The sequence below is a fragment of the Momordica charantia genome, assembly GCF_013281855.1.
Source record: "Momordica charantia cultivar OHB3-1 chromosome 11 unlocalized genomic scaffold, Mcharantia_2.0 BLBB01000011.1, whole genome shotgun sequence".
Lineage (NCBI taxonomy): Eukaryota > Viridiplantae > Streptophyta > Magnoliopsida > Cucurbitales > Cucurbitaceae > Momordica > Momordica charantia.
The window spans coordinates 20,567,097-20,591,124 of record NW_028275159.1 but is presented as its reverse complement, the minus strand read 5'-3'; the positions used below and the strand labels follow the sequence as shown (position 1 = coordinate 20,591,124).

General features: G+C 39.0%; 1 protein-coding gene and 1 pseudogene across 1 annotated transcript; one reads left to right on the top strand and one right to left on the bottom strand.

The window, feature by feature from the left end:
- The first annotated feature begins 12,742 nt into the window (after positions 1 to 12,742).
- On the top strand, positions 12,743 to 13,743 carry LOC148208291 (uncharacterized). Its single transcript, XM_088120172.1, has 2 exons — positions 12,743 to 13,346; positions 13,457 to 13,743. Exons 1-2 carry the CDS (start codon positions 12,743 to 12,745, stop codon positions 13,741 to 13,743), a joined length of 891 nt encoding a protein of 296 aa, XP_087976298.1.
- A 194-nt stretch (positions 13,744 to 13,937) lies between these two features.
- LOC148208285 (disease resistance protein RPV1-like) overlaps positions 13,938 to 24,028 on the bottom strand; it is a 121,082-nt pseudogene continuing 110,991 nt past the window's right edge.

Genomic DNA, 24,028 nt, shown 5'->3' with positions numbered 1-24,028 from the left:
CAAAGAAAATCCCGCAATCTGTGGCGTTACTCTGTTGAGGTGTGCGAACCCGACGCACCCTCCATGGCACCACTGGCAGGTCCGGTCGTGATGCAAATATCCCGCCATGATGTAGTACCGCAGGTAGGATCGTACAAATGGGCTTCAGCTCCTTCTTGAGTGAATCTAGTGGAGTGGCCGATTGGAGTGAATCCCATACAGTTAAGTCACCTTCCACAAGATCAATTCCGAGCATCACCCAGTGGTTCCCACCTATGTTGATCGGGGTGTACACAATGTCTGCATCAGTCCAAGCCACATTCTGGTCCGACTACCTACCGAACACATATCGAAATATTGTATTCTCTTGGCTCCAGGGGTATTCGATTCTCGTGGACAGGACCCCTGGTTTCATGGCCGCATACGGACCGTCTGTTCGGTTCAGCAGAGTCTGTACAAGAAGTACAAAATGATATTACTTACACAGATAATTAAAATAGTATTTTTTAGTTCAAACGAAGAGCGGTAAAAAGTCTGTACCGAAAGTAGCACGTCGCCTATCGCAAACTTTTTGTGACACAGATGTAGACACTTCTCCAACTTTTTGGCCGTAAATAGAACGAGAGCATCAACTATCTATTGCATTTAAGAAATACAAGTTGATATTGGAATATTATTGACAAATGTAGTACTAGATAGTGGAATAAGAGGTACTTACCTCGTCCTTCAATTGGACAGTAGGGTCTAGTAGATCGCGATACCATTCCTTCCCTTGTAAGCCAGCTGCAGTAGACCGAGTTCGTCCATCGGTGTCTGGGTCATCCATCCATGTCTGGAACTGGCCGTCTAACTGCGGAGGAATGGGACATGCTGGGTCATATGCGTCCACGGTGATCCTACGCCGGCCGGTTGGTGTGTATATACCCTTCAGTTTCCACGAATAATGGCGCTTGCGTAGCCCCCGGCCAGTTGGGGCATGTTGAAGGTCAGTTTCGTCTTGGTTAAGGTACGGTTCAACCTAAACCACAATAAACACGTAAGGTCGAGTAATGACAACTGACGAAATACATGACATTAAGCTTACCTTAACGATCGCGTCGGGTGCCCAGTCCTTATATGGACGCCTAACTCATCGTCTCGTGGGCTGTGTATCTGGCTGAGCATCCGGCTCTTGCCTGCCAACGGTGAGATCCTAATGCACAAGAAATATTAATCACATTACAATATGTGAATCAGGAATGTATACTAGCATTACAGAAGGTGGTTACCTGAATTACGGCCAGCTGAGGTCCATGGTCATCTGCATGATCCACTTCCGATCCATCAGGCGGTCTCCCGATCGTAATGTCCTAATATTAATTAACATGATGTAAGACAAGGTCATAAATAATCCGACGAGGAAAATAAGTACGAGTTACCTGATTTGGATCCTCGTCCCCATCCATTATCATACCATCATCCTCCTCCGTTATCATTGGATCATCGTCCCTTCTCTTCGGATCCTCGTCGATACTATTCGGACCATGTCCCGACGTCGGTTCCTTTTTAGTCTCCAGGTCTTCATCCGTCCTCTGGTCCTTATCAGGCCTCTGGTCCTCGTCCATACTCTTCCGACCTCCATCTGGCTTCGGGGACTCATCAGGCCTTGATCCGATGGACTGTCATCATCGGGCCCACCCCCACCTCCGAAATACTTGCTCGGATTAGGGAATTTACCCTGCACCCAAAACACTGGCCCATGAGCATTATTGTAATAATTAAAAACAAATTTGTATACATATTAAATTAGTACCTTCGCCAGTTTCTTTAGGTATCTCTGAATACCTTTCAAGGCGACTCCAAAGTCACCCAGTGTGTCCTCGATAGCACCGACACGGTTATCTAGCCTCTTCAACCGTCTGTTGATCCTCTTCTTGAATTTATTCTTCTTCGACCTTTTCTCTAACCCTTCACAGTCGTTTGTAGTGGGTCTAGCCTCGTCTACCGCATGTGCATCTACTACCGGATCCTCTAGAGGACCCATTTCCACATCAGCGGGCGGATCAGGTACAGCTGCCCGTTCAGGTGAAGCAGGCGGATCAGGTACAACAGCCCGATCAGGTACAATAGCCCGATCAGGTACAGCAGGCGGATCAGGTATAACACGGAATTCTGGTGGAAGAATGACACGAACCATGTGTTGTTCCTCAGCATCCGTCGCCAACAAGTGTTCCTTAACCTTGGACTGCAAAAAACCTATGATTAGATCGAAATGAAAAACCAAATATGAACCATACAACTCCAAAGAGAATTACTTACCCACGTGTTATCGAAAACCTCACTCGCCAGCACACGAAACCCGCGCGAATAAGTGCACGACTACCTGAGAAGTCGAGGAATGGCGTCATCGCTCAACCTCGTGGCTACTCGCAGGCTCAACGTCGAGATCGTCTCATACGCCCATACCTGGAATCCAGGAAAGGCAAATAAATGATGCAGTTGAATAATGTATAAAATTATACAGTTGACTTAAACCTCGCTAACCTGAAATGCGTACGGAAACCCGTACAGACTATAAGTCTCAACGTGTGTGGGGTCCGCTGTTGCCTTCTGTTGGTACGCCGGCAGTTTATCCTTCAGGGTGTTCTTGAGACTCCAAATCGTCCTATCAAAAATCATCGAACTCTAGTCATAGTTGCAGAACGCCTCCCACCGATCCACAACACCTAACAGGGCCGTATCTATGAACTGCTTCCTCTCCTTCCCCATCATGGCAAGTTCTATGAAGTAAACTATGCCAACCTTTACAACATCCTCGTCGTCGTAAAAAACGTCCTCCAAAAAAATCTTCTCCAGCTCACTACACTTAACCCTAACACTGTCTTTCAAGTAACGTGCTCTAAGTCTTCGTCCAGGAATATGTTTATCTACCCTATTCATCCTATGGCTGAGCCCGGTGATTAGGTCGAACTCTCGCTTACCAAAAGACACCCTCTTCCCAAACAAGTCAAAGCTAATGACGTCCTATCTAGGCTCTTCAACCTCTCTCAACAACAGGTGATGGATCAATGGACCGTTGAAAACAACGTCCATGTCCAGAATAGGACCGAAACATGTTTGCCTAAACATGTCTAACTGGGTTGGGGTTAGCCTGACCTTAATCCTAGTAGTGGTTTTATCAACATGGGCAAAGTTCGTCAACGTGGCCGGAAACCAGTCATTACGATCTAGGATGAGTCTCAAATCCATTCTACGTTCATAAGAAAGTTGAAATAAAACATATTAGATACAGACTAAGCTAAGTGACAGGGAACTTAAAAAAAAAACTAAACAAAACAGCATTCTGCCTTTCATCCCGGGTCGAACCGGACCTGGACAAGTCCGAGATGAAAGTCAGTCCCGGACCTCGAAGGCTTCAATCTTGGATGCGATCAGTATTCAATCCCGGACCACTGAGGTCCGGGATTGAATACGAGATAGAATCCGAGATTTCGCCTTCGAGGGATTTTTTTTCTCTTACAATCATCACGTCAAACTAAACCTAAATCTATACGGTCGCTTCAGATAGCGCCGGTCATGCTAATACAACAAAGAACAGCAACTTTCTTACATTGTAAAAGATAGAAACTAACCTTGCAGCCTCCGAGATGAATCCGACGCTTACAGATGAGTGCGAAAGAATGATCTTCAGAAAAAATGGATGAGTGCGAAATGGATTCTCCGAGACGGGGATTCTCCGAGATGGGGGTTTACTGTTTTACTTGAGATGGGAGTGCCACGAAACGTCCGAGACGAAGGATGGGGAGGGAGGGGATGAATTTTTTTAAAACAAGGGTACAATGGTAATTTCATTATGTCATATTTTGAGAGGGGTCATAATTAATAGAATATGGGGTCACAAATTAAGTTTTTTGGAAATGGGGTCATTTATCCAGTTTCAGTTATTGGAGGGGTCACAAATTCAAATTTCTCTTCTCATTTAATCCCGGTATTTTTAGAAGAATCTTTTCAACCTATAAAATTTTCAAAGTACTCAGTATTTAACTCATCAAGTAGTTTGTGATATTTTTAGTAAAAAAAAAAAGTAGTTTGTGATATTAATTCACTCATGATAAGTGATCACCATGTAGGAATTGATGTGTTAACACTCATTTAGGGTTGGGAGCAATTGCTATATATAGAAAAGAATCATAATTGCAACAAGCTACAATTATTGATTTTTTCTATTGTCTTAACACTTGTCTCAACATAATTGGATACAACAAAGGAGATAATAATTAGCCAACAAAACAAGTCCTTGACTGACATTTTATCTCTTTGGAATCTACTTTATAAAAAATAAAGATAAGCGTGGCCGACAGAGGACATCTTATCTTTGTAAAAGTAAGAAAAGAAATAAAGTAAAGCGGAAAATTATTACAAACTGACAAAATACCTTTTTAAAAGATAAAAGACGGAAAGTAAAAGTTGATATGGCTGCTATCGGATTGGAAATTTGCTTCGGAAGTTTGATGATGTCACCGACTTCTTCTGATTTAGCGAGGATTGCAGATTATGTATATCATCGTATAGGCTTCTCTGGTGTCTGATTAGGCCGTTCCATCCAGGGTCTTACTTAAGGCCTCTTGCCTAAACTGCCTAAGGAATACCTTCTATCTTTGACCAGGGTTGCCTGTGAGATATAGAATCCTCTCAACTGAGTCAATCCTTTACGCTAACCGCACTGCCTTGTGGTTGGTTACTCCACATCAGAAGCATGCCATCTACTTCATCTGAATTTCTTCTGCAGTTAGTTCACGAAATAATAGGGATAGTGATGATAAGATCAGAATACAATGACCTTATCTAAAAACTTAAACGAAATTTAAACAAATTAATTTACAATAATTTACAATAAGAAAAATAAATTAAACACTTGAAAGATCCAGATTCAGAATCATCAGCAAGGCTGTGAATCTAAATATGGGTCGTTGATGTCGTAGCATTCGAAGGGATCGAAGTCGTCTTTGTCGTCTTTAACATCGTTACTGACAGAGGCGGAGGAATCAACATCGGTCTGAAGGTCGTATGGATCAGAGATTTGAACCGCGACAGTATTGAGAACTGAATTGAAGTCGATCTGAGACCCGGCTCCAGCTAGTGAACTCATGACTGCGGTTTTGGCGAGAAGGAAACTCTCGTATTCTTGCCTTGTCATGTCTTGGAGATGAACGTTGGTCTTGAACCAGATTTTCATCTTTTCAGCTTCTAGGTAGGAGTAGTCAAAATTTTCCCACCATTTGATGCGTAAAGCTTTGCTCAACGCTTTGAAATTGCCACTGTGTCCTAACTGGAAATTCCAGCAGAAGATTCATGGAACTTGGAAATACAAAGCGAATCTAAACGTCTTAGAAAGGGGGGACAAGTAGATGCTTTGTTGGAAAAGTTGGTATGAACGTTGAACCTCGATCGGGAAAATTTCCTCGGAGATACCAAATTACGTCCACCAACTTTACCAGTTTGGAAAGTGCGATTTGTAAGCTTGCTTACAAAAAGTCACAAACCAGGAGTGGTTGTAGCGTTGAAGCCAGAAGACAACATACCACGCCTTCATGTAGTTGCGATAGTTGTAAGTTTGGGGCTTAAAGGTTTTTGTAAATTTCTTCCCTACGAACATACCCTGTTTCCAGGAGGACGGGGTAAGAACTCGGAAGATTCTAAATTTTGAATAAATGGTCCTGGAGGGATCATTTCTATTAGGAATATGAGTTATTTTTGCTGATTTGGAATCAACCAGAATAAACTCATAAAAAGTACGAGTCTTTTGAAGATCCTCTGGCAAGAAGTTGAAACCGTGAGGAAATATTTTTTTGCAGACTTCTTGAACCGAAGGTCGGTCGAATTCTGGTTCGATGGTTGAATCCACCATGGTAGTTTTGGTGAAATAATTAACCATTTATTGGAGGTCTTAACTGAAAAACTTTTGGCCTGACGATTTGAGAAAACGAGGAAGGATTCCTCGGAATCGTAGATTTTGAACAAGCGGTTTCTGAGGCAGGACGCATGTTCTTCATTGTAGTACCAAAAGGGCGTAACAATGTACTTGAAGGGATTGGAAGGCTGGATGGGCCTGATTGAATGGACAAGATCTTTTGAGAAGAACCTTGTTGACGTCTGGATATTGTCTCAAACTGGATATCCATGGCGTAATTTTATGCAATCATCGGTGATGGTACAGATGATTGAGAAATAAACATTTTGCCCTTTGAGGTAGCAGCTCTGGAAGAGGATGCTACTACCTGGGGAGAAATGGTGCGATCATTTCGAGACGACGGGGTGGCTGGTTGTTTTGCGGCGGGCCGCTGAGTGTTTGGCCACCTTCGACCAGGATGAGGTTCCATCGGGAGGAGGAGAGAAGGATGTGCTCAGGGTTGATTTGGGTGTCTTCAAGAGATGTTCTCTTGAGAGGTAGTCAGCAAGGGAGTTCCCACTTCCTTTTATAGGCACAATTTGAAAATCGAAGCAAGACAATATTGCCTGCCATCTTGCAAAGATTTGCTTTGAGACCAGATTCTTTACATCTTTTTCAAAGATGAATTTGCTTGCCTTTGAATCTGTCCGGATCGTGAAATCTTTATTGATAAGATCTCCTTGGAATTTTTGTACGCAAAGTACTATTGCTAATACTTCATTCTTTACTGTGTAATAGTTTTTCTTGGCACTATTCCAAATGCCTAAATGGTAACGAATAATCATGATTTTCTCGTTAACTTCCTATTTGAGTACACCGTCGTAACCGATATTTGATGCATCGGTGTCGACAAGAATCTGTACTTGATCATCCACAAGAGATAAACATGAGATGCTCTTGGCCAGGGATTTGATAGATTGGACTGCGCGTGTATGCTCTACAGTCCATGGCTTTGGATTTTTCTTCAACCTGTTATAGAGTGGCAGGCAGATTGTACGGAGGTCTTTAATAAAGTCTCAAATATAATTCACACAGCCCAAAAATCGTTGTAGCTGTGTTTTGTCTTGTATAACATCTGGGAATTTATCAACAAATTGCAAAGACCGTTGGATCGACTTAATGATTCCTTGATTGATATCATAATCGAGAAATCTGACCTTTGTTTGGAACAGTTTGATTTTTCGAATTTGATCAGTATTTCCTCTTGCGCCAAGGAAATTCAGGATCCTTTGACTTACTCTTGCTAAAGAGTCGTTTGTTGGAATATTTCTTTCTTTTCTTCCTTTCATCTTTGGGTCCGTAGTCAAGATCATATTGTTTGCAGAAAGTTCCCAATTCCTTACGGTAGTCGGGATCTTTGATAACTTTGGTAGTATGCTTATTCTCTAGGTAGAGATTAACGCATATCCCTGGAACTATGACAGTAATATCCCCAATGGTTAACTCTGACCAGTTGATCTGATTGGTTGTAGAGTTTGCTGCTGCCACTTGATAGAATCTTTGAGCAATGTAATGCGGAAGTCCTTCAACAAATTTTTGTTTCCAGATATCTACTCTGCATGACGTAATAGTATAAAGACGTATTAGGAATGTGTCTTTATACCATTTATAGTTGCTTATCTTTCAACATCGGAGTCCTAGTAGAGGTTCGGTACCGAGGTCGATATGGATTTTAGTGCTGCCAACAAAATTCTTCGTCATTGCATAAACTAATTGATTTACCATGTCCGGTTCTTCAATTTGCATGACATTTTGTCCTTCTTGTTTGACAATAGTCTTGTCAAGATTTTTTATGTATCCTCTTCTGTGAGCTGGTTATGCCACCAACTTCTTAGGTTTCCAGAGAGACCTGAGTGTAATCCGTCTTTTTGGTGCTGAAAGTTGTAGCGGCCATCATCATTTCCTGAAAAGTATTCAGCATTTGAGCTTCAGAATATCCGTCGATATTCCAGGTAACTATTGATGTTTCGTCATAGGCTCGTTAATCATGGCGGAGATCGTCCCAGCCTAGATCAGGAGAAGATGGTTGAGGATAAACGTAGTTGCTACAATACCTACAACGACTCAAGCCTCATCTTCAACAATTCTACCAGTAACTATGCATACGGAAATGATGTCGAAGCTCTATTAGGACTCCGATGTTGAAAGATGAGCAACTACAAATGGTATAAAGACACATTCCTAACACGTCTTTATACTATTACGTCATGCGGAGCAGATATCTAGAAACAAAAATTTGTTGAAGGACTTCCGCATTACATTGCTCAAAGATTCTATCAAGTGGCAGCAGCAAACTCTACAACCAATCAGATCAATTGGTCAGAGTTAACCATTTGGGACATTACTACCACAGTTCAAGAGATATGCGTTAATATCTGCCTAGAGAATAAGCATACTACCAAAGTTATCAAAGATCCCGACTACCGTAAGGAATTGGGAACTTTCTGCAAACAATACGATCTTGACTACGGACCTAAAGATGAAAGGAAGAAAAGAAAGAAATCTTCCAACAAACGACTCTTTAGCAAGAGTAAGTCAAAGGATCCCGAATTTCCTCGGCGCAAGAGGAAATACTACAACAGGAGCAAGGGTAAGGGGAATTATTCGAAGTTCAACATTCATACCATCTTTTCCAACAAAGTATCTACTCATCCCCCTTACTAAGATGTTTAGATTCGCTTTGTATTTCCAAGTTCCATGGATCTTCTGTTGGAATTTCCAGCTAGGACCCAGTGGCAATTCCAAAGTGTTGAGCAAAGCTTTACGCATCAAATGGTGGGAAAATTTTGACTACTCCTACCTAGAAGCTGAAAAGATAAAAATCTAGTTCAATACCAACGTTCATCTCCAAGACATGACAAGGCAAGAAGACAAGAGTTTCCTTCTCGCCAGAAACTCAATCATGAGTTCACTAGCTGGAGCCGGGTCTCAGGCCGACTTCAATTCAGTTCTCAATACCGTCGCGGTTCAAATCTCTGATCCAGACGACCTTCAGACGGATGCTGATTCCTCCGCCTCTGTCAATAACGATGTTGAAGACGAAGAAGACGACTTCGATCCCTTTGAAGGTTGTGACATCAACGACCCATATTTAGATTCACAGCCTTGCTGATGATTCTGAATCTGGATCTTTCAAGTGTTTAATTTAATTTTCTTATTGTAAATTACTATAAATTAATTTGTTTAAATTTCGTTTAAGTTTTTAGATAAGGTCATTGTATTCCGATCTTATCATCACTATCCCAGTCTGTTATTTCGTGAAGGAACTGCAGAAGAAATTCAAATGAAGTAGATGGCACGATTCTGATGTGGAGTAACCAACCACAAGGCAGCGCAGTTAGCATAAAGGATTGACTCAGTTGAGAGGATTCTATATCTCACAGGCAACCCTGGTCGAATATATAAGGTGTTCCTTGGGCAGTTTAGGTGAGAGGCCGTGAGTAAGACCCTGGATGGAACGGTCTAATCAGACACCAGAGAAGCCTATACGATGATATACAGAATCCGCAATCCTCGCTAAATCAAAAGAAGCTGGGTGACATCATCAAACTTCTAAAGCAAGTTTCCAGTTCGATAGCACCCATATCAACTTTTACTTTCCGTCTTTATCTTTTTTAAAAAGTATTTTGTCAGTTTGTAATAATTTTCCGCTTTACTTTATTTCTTTTCTTACTTTTACAAAGATAAGATTTTCTCTGTCGGCCATGCTTATCTTTATTTTCTTAAAGTAAATTCCAAAGAGAGAAGATGCAAGTCAAGGACTAGATCATCTAAGTTTCGTCCAAATTTTGGAAAGAGACATGATTGCAACAAATTATTGTCAAAATCACTTCCCTTGTGATGGATCATGTTTAGCAAATAAAAACATTGATTTTAGAAAAGTTTAAAATTACTTTAAATTGATTTTTAAAGTACCACTAGGATGGTGATTTTGAGAAATCAATTATACTTTTTTTTTTTCAAAATCACTCATTCTACCATCACCTTCCAAACGCACCCAAAGCATAAGGTTTGAAGAACATGATGAATAACAATGTCTAGTAAGATGACAAATTTTTTTTTGGGTGACTTTCATTTCGTTTTAGTGTAAATAATGATGGTTGAATAGCCAACACGTGCACTAATAGCATTACCACAAGAAGTAAAGCCATACGAGCTATGATTCCAATAGCTTTATAATTGTCGCATAAGCATAGCCTAACAATTTTAAAACATCTACTCTTTTTCTTGAGGTCGATGAGTTCAAATCCCCACCCTACATTTGTTATACTAAAAATTAATAACCCTAAACACTTGAACGCACATGGATGAATCTTTCGAAATATGTACAATTAAAAGGATAACAAAAGGTATACCATGCAAAGTTGCCTGCAAGGAAAATAGAAATATAGGAAGACAAAAGTATAAATTCCAAAGTTGAGCCTAAAAGGAGAACGAATTCTCGCTCTGATACCATGTTAAGGATGAATAAATCACCACTCAATCCAAAAACTTAAGCGGATGGATTAGGTAAATTTAATTCATTTATTTGGATATCTAACAAAGTATACCATTCGAAGTTGAGCCTAAAAGAAAAACAAACTATACCATCCAAAGTTGAGGTAGGATGCTTTCCTAGGGTGACTCTATCCAACTTATTCCTAATTTTGTATGACAGAAATCTTCTCCGACTTTTAGAGCCTTGTCAAGGTTTCTTTCCATATACTGAAGTATTTATCACGCATGTTGATGCAACATTCTACCGAGCTGCCGTGGTCGGCCACGTGGTAACCGGTCAAGCTGACGAGGTGCGAGCTCATGTAAGGTAGGACTTGCAAAAAGAAAGTAAACACTCCGACGCTCAAGTCAGTATAGCCGCGAACTCAAAAAGGTCATTATCGGAGTAGAATTGCATACCTGAGTAAGAGAAATGAAGATCCTTTTATAGGCGGAGCGAAAGGACACGTCTGTTATGACCGTTACGACAAGATGGGTAGATGTCGGACCATAGATCGACAATGATCGAGGCCGGCATGGATGAGCTTAGGAGCTCGACGATAGGTGAACTAATGACCTCGGCCATAGGTGAGCTTAGGACCTCGGCGTTAGCTTAACCATTTCTCGCCATGTGGTATGTCATATTTTTGTCACCAACAACACAAAAATGATCCAATAACTCTCAAAGCTAATGGAACCCCCTCCAACCCTTTGGACGATCTCATTACAAAGATCATTTAAATTGTAATCGGGATACTCACCATCAAATGCATGATTGCAAAAGATTTGAAGTGTGCTGGCACGATCGAGTAACTTCACATTGTATTCTAGCATTTAATCTGGGTAATTTGGTTGGAGTACATTTCTGTTCCTAGTTGTAATGATGACTCGACTCTCAGAACCAAACCAATCTGGAATTCCAACCAACTTTTCTATTTCCATTTTTTCATCAACTCCATTAAGAAAACAATAAGAACCTTTCTTCCACTCACGTAGCTCTTTATCAATTGTGCTCCATAATCCTCATCCTCGTAAAAAATTTCAATCTCCATTGAGAAAGCAGTTGATGTTGCAATGAGACTAAATTGCTTTGCTTTGAAATGCAGAGGAAAGAACTACTCTCAAATTTATCTTTGCTCTGCTTCTTTAAGGCGGCTTGGAGTATTGTGGGCGATGACTTTTGTAAGGCGGTCTTGCATTTCTTTGATACTTTCTATTTGCCTTCTGGGGTGAATGCTACGTCACTTACTTTGATCCCTAAGATCCCCAATCCTTCGGGGTTAGGGGATTTCCGCCCTATCTTATGCTGTAATGTGTTGTATAAGTGCATTACGAAGCTTTTAGCTAACCGGTTGAAAGTCTGGCTCCCAGGTTTATTATTCAGAATCAATCTGCTTTTGTTCCCGGACGTCGTATTGTGGACAATATTTTGCTTTGTCAGGAGCTTGTTGGAGGGTATCATCTTAATAAGGGTATCCCTCGTTGTGTGCTTAAGGTGGATCTTCAGAAGGCGTATGACTCGGAGCATTGGGATTTCCTGTTTGGTCTGTTACTGGCCATTGGGACCCCGGTTCGGTTTGTTAATTGGATCCGGGCTTGTGTTACGTCTCCTATGTTCTCCATTTCTTTGAATGGTTCGTTTGAGGGTTATTTTCCTGGTCGTTGTGGTCTACGTCGAGGGGATCCTCTTTCCCCTTATCTTTTTGTTATGGCCATGGAAGTGTTGTCGCGTATGCTTAATCGACCTCCGGCGGGGTTTCGTTTTCATCCGAAGTGTGATCGGATTGGTTTGACTCACCTGTGTTTTGCGGATGACTTAATGATCTTTTCGCATGGGGATGTTGGTTCTCTTTCCTTTATCCGGGATTCTTTGGTGGAGTTTGAGGCGTTGTCGAGTCTTGTTGCTAATACTCGTAAGAGCTCTTTTTTAGGGCCGGTCTTCCTCTTGAGGAGGTGCAGGGGTTGGCTTCTTTCTTGGGGTTTTCGGTGGCAACTCTCCCGGTGCGGTATCTTGGCATTCCGCTCCTTTCTCGTCGGTTGTCTTTTCGAGATTGTAAGCCTTTGTTGGAGAAGATTAGTGCTCGTATTCGGAGTTGGTCGGTTCGTGTGCTTTCTTTTGCTGATCGTTTGCAACTCATTCGCTCGGTGCTTCAGAGTTTCCAGGTTTACTGGGCCAGTGTCTTTGTTCTTCCAGCCCCAGTGGTTCATGAGGTGGAGCGTCTTCTTCGCTCGTTTTTATGGAAGGGCTGTGAGGGTGGGTCCTTTGGGGCGAAGGTGGCTTGGTCTGAGGTCTTTCTTCCTCTTAGGGAGGGGGGGCTGGGTGTTCGCTACTCGGCCTTGTAGAATTGTGCTGCTATTATGAAGCTGCTCTGGCTTCTTCTCATGCGTGCTGGGTCGTTGTGGGTCGCTTGTGTGGAGGCTTATGCTCTACGGGGTTCTTGTATTTGGACTGTCCGGCCTTCATCTCGGTTTTCCTGGTGTTGGTGGGATATTCTAGGTGTTCGGGATTCTCTCCGTCCTCTGCTGCATACTGTTCTTGGGGATGGTCGGCTTTGTTCTGTGTGGCACGATTCCTGGTTGCCGGGGGGTCCGATTCACCCGAGGTGTGGGGATAGGATCATCTATGATGCTGCTAGCTCTTATATGGCTAAGGTTGCTGACTTTTTGCTTCCTGATGGTTCCTGGCGGTGGTCTCGTGTTTCGGTGGATCTTCTTGAGCTTCTCCCGGAGGTGATGTCGGTGCAAGCCATGGTTGGTCAGGAGGATCGCCTTGTTTGGACTCCCGCGGTGTCTGGCCTTTTTTCGGTATCTAGTGCTTGGGGAATCTTCGTCCTCGTCGTCCCCCAGTTCCTTATTTTTCCTTGTTATGGTTTAGTGGGAATATCCCTAAACATTCGTTTATTTCTTGGTTGGCAATTCGTGATCGCCTATCTACGCGTGATCGTCTTCGCTAGTGGAATGCGTTGGTGCCTGCTACTTGTGTTTTTTGTGCTGGTTTGGAGTCTAGGGATCATTTGTTTTTTGATTGCCCTTATAGTAGAGCGGTTTGAGCTGGTATGATTCCGTGGGCAGGTTTGTCTCATCGGGTTTCATATTGGTCTACTGAGCTTACTTGGATTTGTCATGTTAGTGCTGGGTCGTCTGCTCGGCGGCATGTGTGGCGGTTAGCTTGGACTTCGACTATCTCTCTCCTTTGGAGGGAGCAGAACCTTCGTATTCATAGTGGTCAAGGTCGCTCGTCGTCTGTGCTCCTTAGGGTCATTAAAGCTGAGGTGTATTTTCGTTGCACTACTTGGCCAGGGAGTTGTTGTAGGAGCTCTGAGCCCATGCTTGTCTCTGCTTGGGGCTTATTTTCGTGATTTCGATTATTCTCCTTACCTTTTGATTTGTTGCCTTGATCTCGGGCTGTGAGATCCTCCTTATGCTTTTCTTGTTTTAATATATTTTATTTACCTTTGCAAAAAAAAATTTATCTTTAACTGAATGATTATTGCCTTCGATTCTTCTAAACCTAGAAGATTATACACTGCCCCCAATTGGTCTTCAATTCCAACTAAAGTTTTGCATATGTAATATCTGAGGGCTGCATGTTAAGAGTACATCAAAGTTAACTGTTGCTATAAATAGATATCTCAAAAAATTGCAAAAATGTCTTAGCTTTTAACAATGTTATCTAGGCTCCAATGAATTTTCCAAAGTAATATCTAAGGATATTTAAGATTCGAGAAGGGCCGAGAATAATATCGCTTATTTGGGCCTCGAGGACCTCTTGCCTATAAATATAAATATAAGGTTTGTCCCTAGATACAAAGTGACGAAGCAAAGTGAAAATTAGAGTGTAAGGGTGTTCTGTTTCAAAAGTGTCCCTTGTTTTTTTGTTTTAATAAAGAGAACTCTACTCCTTTTTGCACTAATTTCTTCTATGCATTGGAAATATTATTTCCCCTTATGTTCTCTATTTCTGTTTTTATTCATGTCTCATCTAAGTAAAAGAAAATTCTTGTAAGGTGAAGTACTATCATTATACACTACAAATGACACATCAGTACTTCATCAGTTTGTCACTTCAATTCTAATCACTAATGACGTTATTAGATGAGAGTTTGATTGAAAATTTTTAAAATGGGGAGATAAAATTGAAAGTTAAAAATATTGGAGACAAAAATATAAAAATTAATGTATAATTCAAAAATAATATACTAACGTTTTTGCCCTCCCAAAGTTGAACAAGATTTTACTGTTGGGTAAGTGTAGTCCAAGCAAAGACGATGATTGAAAGGTTGATGGCAAACGCTTAGAAGGATAGCCAGGCCAATTCAGCAATCGCAACTGGTTTGACAGAAATTCAATGTCTTGCAAAAGTTGTACATTGTTAATTTCTAATATTCTCAACTCAGTCAGATTAGTAAATGAGTCTGCCTCCAATGCTAATTCTTCTTCTTCCTCTTCCTCCTGGTCCATTACTATTCCTTGAATGTATTTTAATTCCTAACAAAAAATAATAATAAGAATAAGAATAACCACAATAATTACAAGAACATAACAAAGAAAGCATATGTAATAAAGTTTATTGTTACTCACATTGTTTTCATGAAATATACAACGAGGAATGTCTTCTCGAAGCCAGATCCTAGTTTGTTTGCCTTTTTGAGTTGTCATCTCGCCACGTGCAATTTCTCGTCCCATACAACGAATTAAGATATGAATTTGTATCTTCTCGTCTAAAAGCTCAATTACACATCTATCGGCTAGCAAGTGTATTTTAGTGTACGGTGAGCTATAATCGAAACCAATGAGTATCTCACTCACTCTATCCATGCTCATTCCATTGAAGAAACATGCCAAATCCAAGAAAATTTGTTGGCTCTCGTTATCTAATCCTTCATAACTTGTCTTTAGTATATCGAAGAAAAGATTTTCATAAACTAATTTATGAACCATCTTCAACTTTTCTTCCCAAACATTTATAGCTTGACCATGCAAAGAGGTTCCAATTTTTATTAAAGCTAGTGGATGTCCTCCCACCTTTTTTTACCATCTCCTTAATTATATTATTTTCTTTTAATTTCCTATTGTATTTAGGTTAGGTTTCCTTATTCTAATGGGTAAGTGTTTTCTTATCCTAATAGGCAAGGGTTTATTTTATTTTCTTCTTTGTAGCTCTTATTTATAGTCTTGTATCAATTCTTTGGAAATAGGTAAGAAATAAATTTTTTTTCTTATTAATTAACATGGTATCACTTTTTCGATTGACCTTCATTGTTGATCACTTTTTCAATCGACCTTCATTGTCGATCAATTTCCTACTACTTTTGGGTTTGCCCGTTCGTGGTCAATTTGTGGATTGTGTGGCTGCTGTGTTTTTAGGGCTTCAAGAATAAGATAAGAAAGAACCTTTTTTTTGGTCCGGTTCGATCTGATTTGATTTTTATGGGTTGTTCGGTTCAACCTGGTTCGATCCAGTTCAAAGTATTTCCATTTCGGTTTAGTATATTTCTGGTTCGGTTCAGCGTGTTTCCGACCCGATTCTGCATATTGTGGACCAGTTCAACATTAATTCAACTCATTCCCACTCATTTTGGCCCGGTTAGATCTATTTTGGGCCCGATTAAGTTTGTTGTCGGTCTGTTTCAGCATTTTTCGACACGGTTTAGCCCGTTTTTTTAGTTCATTTCGACTAATTTGGTTCGGTTTGACTGGTTTTGGTTCGATTCTACCCTCTTTCAGTTTGGTTCAATTCAGTTTAGTGCTGATTTTTCCTCATCTTCTATTTGGTACTTCAGCCGTCAGTTTTGTGCGTATATCTCCATTTTTGAGTTGTTGTTTAGTCTATTTTAGCATCAATGTCGCAAACGTCCAAAATTACCAAAAGGTTGGACATACATGAGATCAAACAATTAAGAAGCCTCTTAAAAACTTTGGATAATGCTCCTAATGAAGGTACAACTTCGGTAACTTTGACAAGTACAACTTCCCAGCCTAAACGTTGTACTTGGATTATTGATTCTAGTGCAACTGACCATATGACAAATAGTAGCTGTCATTTTATCTCTTATAGTCCTTGTTCGAGCAATAAAAAAATTTCTACAGTAGATGGTACCTTAGTAATAGTGGCTGGTCAAGGAGGCATCAAGATAAATTCGAACATTATGTTAAAAAATGTGCTCCATATACCACGTCTAACTGTTAATTTGATCTCAGTGAAGAATTTGATCAAAGATTTAGGATGCAGATTTAATTTTTTCTGATTCTTCTTGTATTTTACAGGATCAGGGCAATGGGAAGACGATTTGACTTGCTAACGAAAAAAATTGACTCTATTATCTTGATGAACCTATTGGTCAGAAGAGTTTTCCAATCTCCATCACCTCACAAACTCATCATCCTTCAAGTAAGCTTTTGTTGAACCATTAAAGACTAGGACATCCTTCATTTCGGACTCTTAAAATTTTATTTTCCGATTTATTCAAAAATATTAATCTAGAGTCAATTCAATGTGAAGTTTGTGAACTCGCTAAACACAAGCGTGTACCCTTCCCTAATAATAATAAACGAATATCAGTTTCTTTATCTCTCATTCATACTGATGTTTGGGATCCCTTCAATGTGCCAAATGTTTCCAAATTTCACTAGTTTATTGTGTTCATTGATGACTGTACTCGAGTCCCATGGGTTTTTCTTTTAAAACAAAAATTTGATGTTGGTTCTACCATTCAAACATTCTTTCATATGATAGAAAACCAATTCGAAATTAAACCCAAACGATTTCGCTCTGACAATGATCGAGATTATTTCAATCAAAATCTAACATCATTCTTTCAGAAAAATGGAGTCATCCATGAGTCGTCTTGTGTGGACACTCCTCAACAAAATGGAGTGGCCGAAAGAAAAATTGATCACATTCTTTCTGTGGCACGTGCCATTCTTTTTCAAAGAAATGTTCCTAAATCCTTCTAGGGGGAAGCTATGCTAATAGCCACTTATTTAATCAATCGTTATCATCTTCTACTCTAGATCAGAAAACTCCTATGGCTTTCCTATCAAAATTTTATTCTGTTTTTTGAACGACAAATAACTTGATTCCTCGAGTATTTGGTTGTGTAGCCTTTGTTCATGTTCACAGTCATCAGCGAGGTAAACTTGATCCACGAGCGCTCAAGTGTATTTTTGTAGGATACTCGAACACTCAAAAGGGATATAAATGTTATCATCCTCCTTCAAAAAGGTACTTCATCTCTGCTGATGTTACCTTTTATAAAGACATCTGTTTCTTTACCTCACCTTATCTTCAGGGGAGGAAATATTGTTGGAAGATAAGAATTTGTCCATTCCTAGCCTCACATTTCCTGTATTAAATCCTTTACCATCACTTGTTCCAAACCCTATTGAAATTGACCCCAACATTAGTCATCCACCTCATCTTTACCACCCATAGACACCTCACCAAGGCCATATAACCCTTTACCACCCATAGGCACCTCACCAGGGCCATCTAACCCTTCTACTACTATACCATTACAGGTTTATTCAAAAAGGAACATTGAAAAGGATACGCAAGTCCAAGAGTCTGAACATATCTCTGGAATTGAAATTGACCATAAAAGAATCAGTGATGAATCAAACATTACAATATCTGCTAATGATGAGTCAGACCTGGATTTGCCTATTGCTTTAAGGAAGAGAAAACGAACTTGTACTTAGTATCCATTGTCTCACTTTATATCATATGAAAAACTCTCAAGTCAGTGCAGAAGTTTCATGGTTAATCTTACTCAGGTAAATATTCCAAAAACATATATGGAGGCAATACAACATGAAGAATGGAGGCAAACAATGAATCTTGAAATGCAGGCTTTAGAAAAAAATAGAACGTGGGAGCTGGTTACTATGCTTAAAGATAAGAAAGCGGTAGGATGTTGATGGACATATACTGTGAAGTATAGAGCAGATGGAACACTTGAGAGGTACAAAGTACGGTTGGTTGTTAAAGGATATACTCAAACATATGGAGTTAATTACCTTGAAACCTTTGCGCCCGTTGCCAAGATGAACAAAGTACGAATATTTCTATCTTTTGCTGTAAATCATGGATGGGACATGTTACAATAAAATGTAAAATATGCTTTTTTACATAGTGATCTTGAAGAAGAAATTTATATGGAGATTCCACATAGGTATGAACAAGCAGGAAATAAAGTTTATAAATTAAGAAAGGTGTATGGATTAAAGCAATCTCCTAGGGAATGGTTTGTAGATTTTCTCAAGTTATGAGGAAGATGAGCTATAAACAAAGTCAGTGAGATTATACATTGTTTATAAAATATTCAACTACAGGGGGAGTGACAGCGTTAATTTTTTATGTCGACGATATTATTGTCACTGGTAATGATAATAACGAACAAGATAAATTTTGAAATTATTTAATCTAAGGGTTTTGAAGTTAAAGAACTAGGAAAGCTGAAATATTTTCTTGGAATAAAAGTTGCCTATTCTAAACAAGGCATATTCCTATTACAACAGAAATATGTGATTGACTTACTTTCTGAAATAGGAAAGCTTTGCAGCAGATCGATGGGAACGCCAATTGATCAAAACCATCTGAAGAGAGTCTTCCAGTAAATAAGGAAACTTACTAGAGGTTAGTTGGAAAATTAATATATCTTTCTCATACGAGACCAGATATTGCGTATGCGGTAGGAGTGGTAAGTCAATTTATGCATAGTCCAAAAGAAGTTCATCTCCAAGCAGTGTACCAAATACTTCACTATTTGAAAAACTCCATCGGGAGAGGATTGTTGTTTAAGAAAGGCGAGAAACTCAATCTAGAAGTTTATACAGATGCAGATTATGCAGGATCGATAGATGATAGAAAATCCACTTCTGGCTATTGTACTTTCTTTGGTGGAAAGTAAAAAACAAAATATAGTTGCAAGATCGAGCTCAGAAGCGGAATTTAAAGCAATGACATTGGACATCTACGAATTATTGTGGATAAAAATTATTTTAGAAGATTTGAAGATTCTATGGGAAATACCTATGAAACTTTACTGTGATAATAAATCTGTCATCAGTATTGCACATAATCCAGTTCAACATAATAGAACCAAACATGTTGAGGTTGATAGACACTTCATAAAAGAGATTTTAGACAACGGTCTCATATGTAATTCATTTATACCAACAAATAATCAAATAGCAGATATCCTAACTAAAGGATTGAACAACAACAACTTTGAGCATTTGGTTAGCAAGCTGGGAATGGAAAATATTCATTCACCAGCTTGAGGGGGAGTGTTAAATTATATTATTTGCTTTTAATTTCCTATTGTATTTAGGTTAGGTTTTCTTGGTAAGTGTTTTCTTATCCTAATAGGCAAGAGTTTCTTTTCTTTTCTTCTTTACAGCTCCTATTTATAGTCTTGTATCAATTCTTTGGAAGTAAGTAAGAAATAATTATTCTTTCTTATCAATTAACAGATACATGAAATAATTATCATTCGAAGGGGCACCTCCATATGCATGGTTGCACAAGAGCAAGAAGGCACAGTCAAGATCAAGTAACTCTGATCCATATTGTCAAGATCAAGTAACTCCGATCCACATTGTATTCTAGTATTTGATCTTTATAATTAAGTTGACTAAGAACATTTCTGTTTCTAGTTGAAATGATAATTCGACTTCCAGGACCAAACCAATCAAAACTTCCAACCAACTTTTCTAGTTTCCTTTTTTCATTGACCCCATCAAGAACAATAAGAATCTTTTTACTACTCAAACGATTCTTAATAAGCTGTGTTGCATGATTCTCATTCAGTATTATAGTGTTTTCATTCCAAAGAAGTTTAGAAAGTAGTTGATGTTGCAAGGAGACTAAATTCTGTCCAGAAACGCGAAGAAAACAACAATTGCTCCAAAATTTAGGCGAAATGTTGTCGTAATGGTTGTCTTGCCAATACCGCCCATTCCCACTATCCCTATGCAACGTACGTCATTCGATTCTAAATCAAGGAGCATATTTATATGATGTAATCCAGGTGATATACCAACTAACTTATTGTACCTTTTAGGAGCAACTAACTTATGGCACACATGTTCCTCGCAAGCCACCCTTCTTTTCCTTCTTTGGCTCCCTTGTCGTTTTTCAAAGCACATTTAGGGTATAAGTCACACTCGTCTCAAGAAAAGTACCAACCATATCCCATCACATCACATGAATTGCAACTATATGTGATATGACGTGGCCCAACAAGTTTAGGTTCCACATTTAGTTCATGTTTCAGTTTCTCATGCCATCCTTTTGCCTCTTCTTTTAGCTGGTCCTCCAACTGCTCGAAATGTTCCTCCAACATACTAATCTCAAAGTTTTGTCCCTTCTCTTTCAGTTTCTCGTAAGCATCAACCAAAAAAGGCAAAGATTCATCACACCGTTCGTGGCCATATGCAAAGAAATATTGCCCACCCTGTTTCCCTGCAAGCTCAGATACAAGAATCCAGAGCAAAAAATTATAGTTACCATATTAGTGCAGAAAAAAATTTAGGACTAAAAAAGTAAGAGTCCCATAAATCATTGAAGAAATTATACCTAATTTCCATCATTTGAGATGAAACTAATAGTTTGGTTCCTTTTAGCCTCCTTCTCTTTCTCCTTTAGAAGTTTGATCTGTTCAGAAGTAAAAGGATAGGAATTCCCCTCACTTCATGAAAAGTCCATTCAATGCTTTCTTTGTCTCTGAATCATAAAATGGAATGGTCAACTAGGAAATTTTGGAGCTGAATTTTCTTTTACAAATTCCCAAAATATCTTGTAGAAGTGTGAAATAGTAAACACCAGTTCAGATTAGTTTTTCTTGTGAAACAGTAAACACTGGTTCAAATTAGTTTTTCTAGGGTATGTATGGAATGGAAACTAGGCAAGCTAAGTATTCAGCAATCCAACTTGAAAACAACCAATTGAGAAGAAACTTAAAATACGAAATTGAAGTTCTACAAAGCCTAAACATGAAAGCGAAAAAGAAAACGAAAACGAAAAGATACATACCTGATCGCCATTGTTGCGGATTCGAAAGCCCTAATCCTTCCAAATCTTTGCTCTGGTGGGTTTTAGAAGCTAAAAGGGAGTGAAGGATGAATCAAAATCAAAGAAAAATTGTCGTTAATAGAGCGAAAGCAGAAGCTTAGCGTGCAAGTAAATTTTCGCAACCAATTTTTCATAAATTTCTATATATGAAAATTCTCACTTGATTTTTTGTTTGCCGTATTTTCCTTATTTAATTTCAGTTGTTTAATACTTTCCTAATATACCTTTTTTTCAATTAAGGCAAATGAATCATACATTTATTATAGATTTTATATATATATTAATGTTATTATATATAAAAGTATAAAAATTAATAAAATATTAAACGGGGATGGGGTGAGGAGAACTCCCCCCATCCCTGCCCCATTCTCGCTGTAGACCCCAATTAGGATTTCTGGTTTAACCCCGTCCCCGATCAAATCGGAAATTCCTCGACCAATCGGGTCAGGTACCCGCGGCGATCAGGTGCAGCAAGTTTTTTTTTTTGTCATCCTTAGATTTTAACGACCTTTATAATCAAATATCTTGTGAGACCTCAATCTTCTTGCAAGGTTAAATACTCCTGGGTTTCCCTCGGATTTTAGTTAATTTGTCAGAGCATACTGCCCTATCAAGGCGGAAGATGCGGGTTCGAGCCCCGTTAGCCCCGATGAGATCCTCATTTTGGTCAACCCGTCATCGAAGCTACTAATACGTTTTTTCCTGAATCAAGTTTGCCAACAACTGTAACAGTATCGTCAAAATTTGTTGATTATCGGGACTATATTAAACTGGCATGCCCAGTAACCCATGTGTGGTATTCGAAACGTCTTTCTAGTTATATCGCAAAGAATAGACCTATTATAGGACATACAATGCATTACAGTCGTATGATCCTTACGCTTCAACCAGGTTACTCTATTCCATCTCTTAAAAAGAAACAATTCAAAACATAGAAAAATGTTTTATAAGATTCAAAAGGTTTGTTGAGCGCCTGATGGCTATGTCATAATAGATTCGAGCACTTGCCCCTAGATCAACTTCTAGATCATAATTGCTCTAGTGAATAACTAAATAAAAAAAAGGTATATATAATGAATATTGGTGTGAAGAAATCAATCCTAATTTTAGGATGGCTGCCCTTTTAATCGCGCCCATATAATGTCCTTTTCGAGAGCTTGAAGAAATGCATCTCAAGTACACCAATATTTTAGTAGGTATTACAAGATTAATGTCATATCCACAAGAACGAATGACTGATTTACCCATTCACAAAGGCCCTTATCATATTCGAATCAATGACGTACGTGGCGTTACGCTACCACTGAGTTAAAAAAGCCTATTTGATACGATTTCTAAATAAGCCACTAGCCACTCTAATGTTACCTACCAAACAAAAGGCTTGTTCTAGAATACCATCTAATTCTCTAGAAAGGATCAATTTAAAGTCTCTCATTGTTTCTGCTAGGCCGTATTTCCTCGATGAACCAGTAAATACTTCTATTATGAAAAAAAATGATGCACAAAAACTCATAACAATTTCTAGATTATAAAATGCAAACATAGACGTCCAACCAAATGATGAAGTTAACTTTACTATATATTTTTTTATAGGGAAATTGCAATGGGTGTCAAAACTCTTTTTTATATTTAAGCAAATGTCATCAACGTTTTAAATTTGTAAATATGACAAAACATGAAATTTATTATTTTTCGAATTCCAATATTACCCTTTTTTCAAATCTTGTGTGAAATCATCTTCCCCCTCTCGAATTTCCTCAACGGTTCTTCTGCGTGAAATCATCTTACGAAACAACTTCCAGATTGGCCTAAATCTTCTTCCTTCTCAAATTCTCTTTCTTTTGGGTTCTTCTTCGCGCTTAGCTTTCGGATCTCCTTCATTTAGTTTCTTTCTCGTCCTAAATCTTCAACAGATTCGTGAAAGTTGGGATTCTTATTCTTCGCTGTGATTCTTCTTCACAATTTAGGGTTTGGTTTTTTAGAATTTCAGAGTTTTCATATTAGTTTTAAATGTTTCTTTTAATTGGTTTTAGTTTTAGTTCTTTGTATTTATGTTCACGATCTAGTGTTTGATTTTTTAGAATTTCAGAGTTTTACATATTAGTTTTAATTGTTTCTTTTAATTGTTTTTAGTGTTAGTTCTTTGTATTTATGTTCTATCGATTTGATCTTAATATATGCAATAGTATTTTTGTGTGGATGTTGGAAAAATATTTAGCTAAAGTTCTACAACATGGATCTGCTCAAATGTGCAACATTCCCTATTTCAAACCTATTAGATTCATGTCGAGTTTGAAATTTTTTCTTGAAGGCCTCTCATATGGTACTAATGACCAGAGTATGAGGGAAGAGTTTAATGGCAAAGGTTTTGGGTTTGTTACTTTCTATGCCAATGAAGAAGTGTTCAGTGCTATCCAAGCGTTTACAAAGGTCTTGTTGTTGCTTTGGAGTAGAGAGTGGTGGGTACGGGGTGGAGGTTATGGTGGTGGTGGCAATGTTAGCTATGAGGGTGGAGGTTATGGTCTCTACAATGCACCTAGAGAGGTGGTGATGATAACTATTTTTCT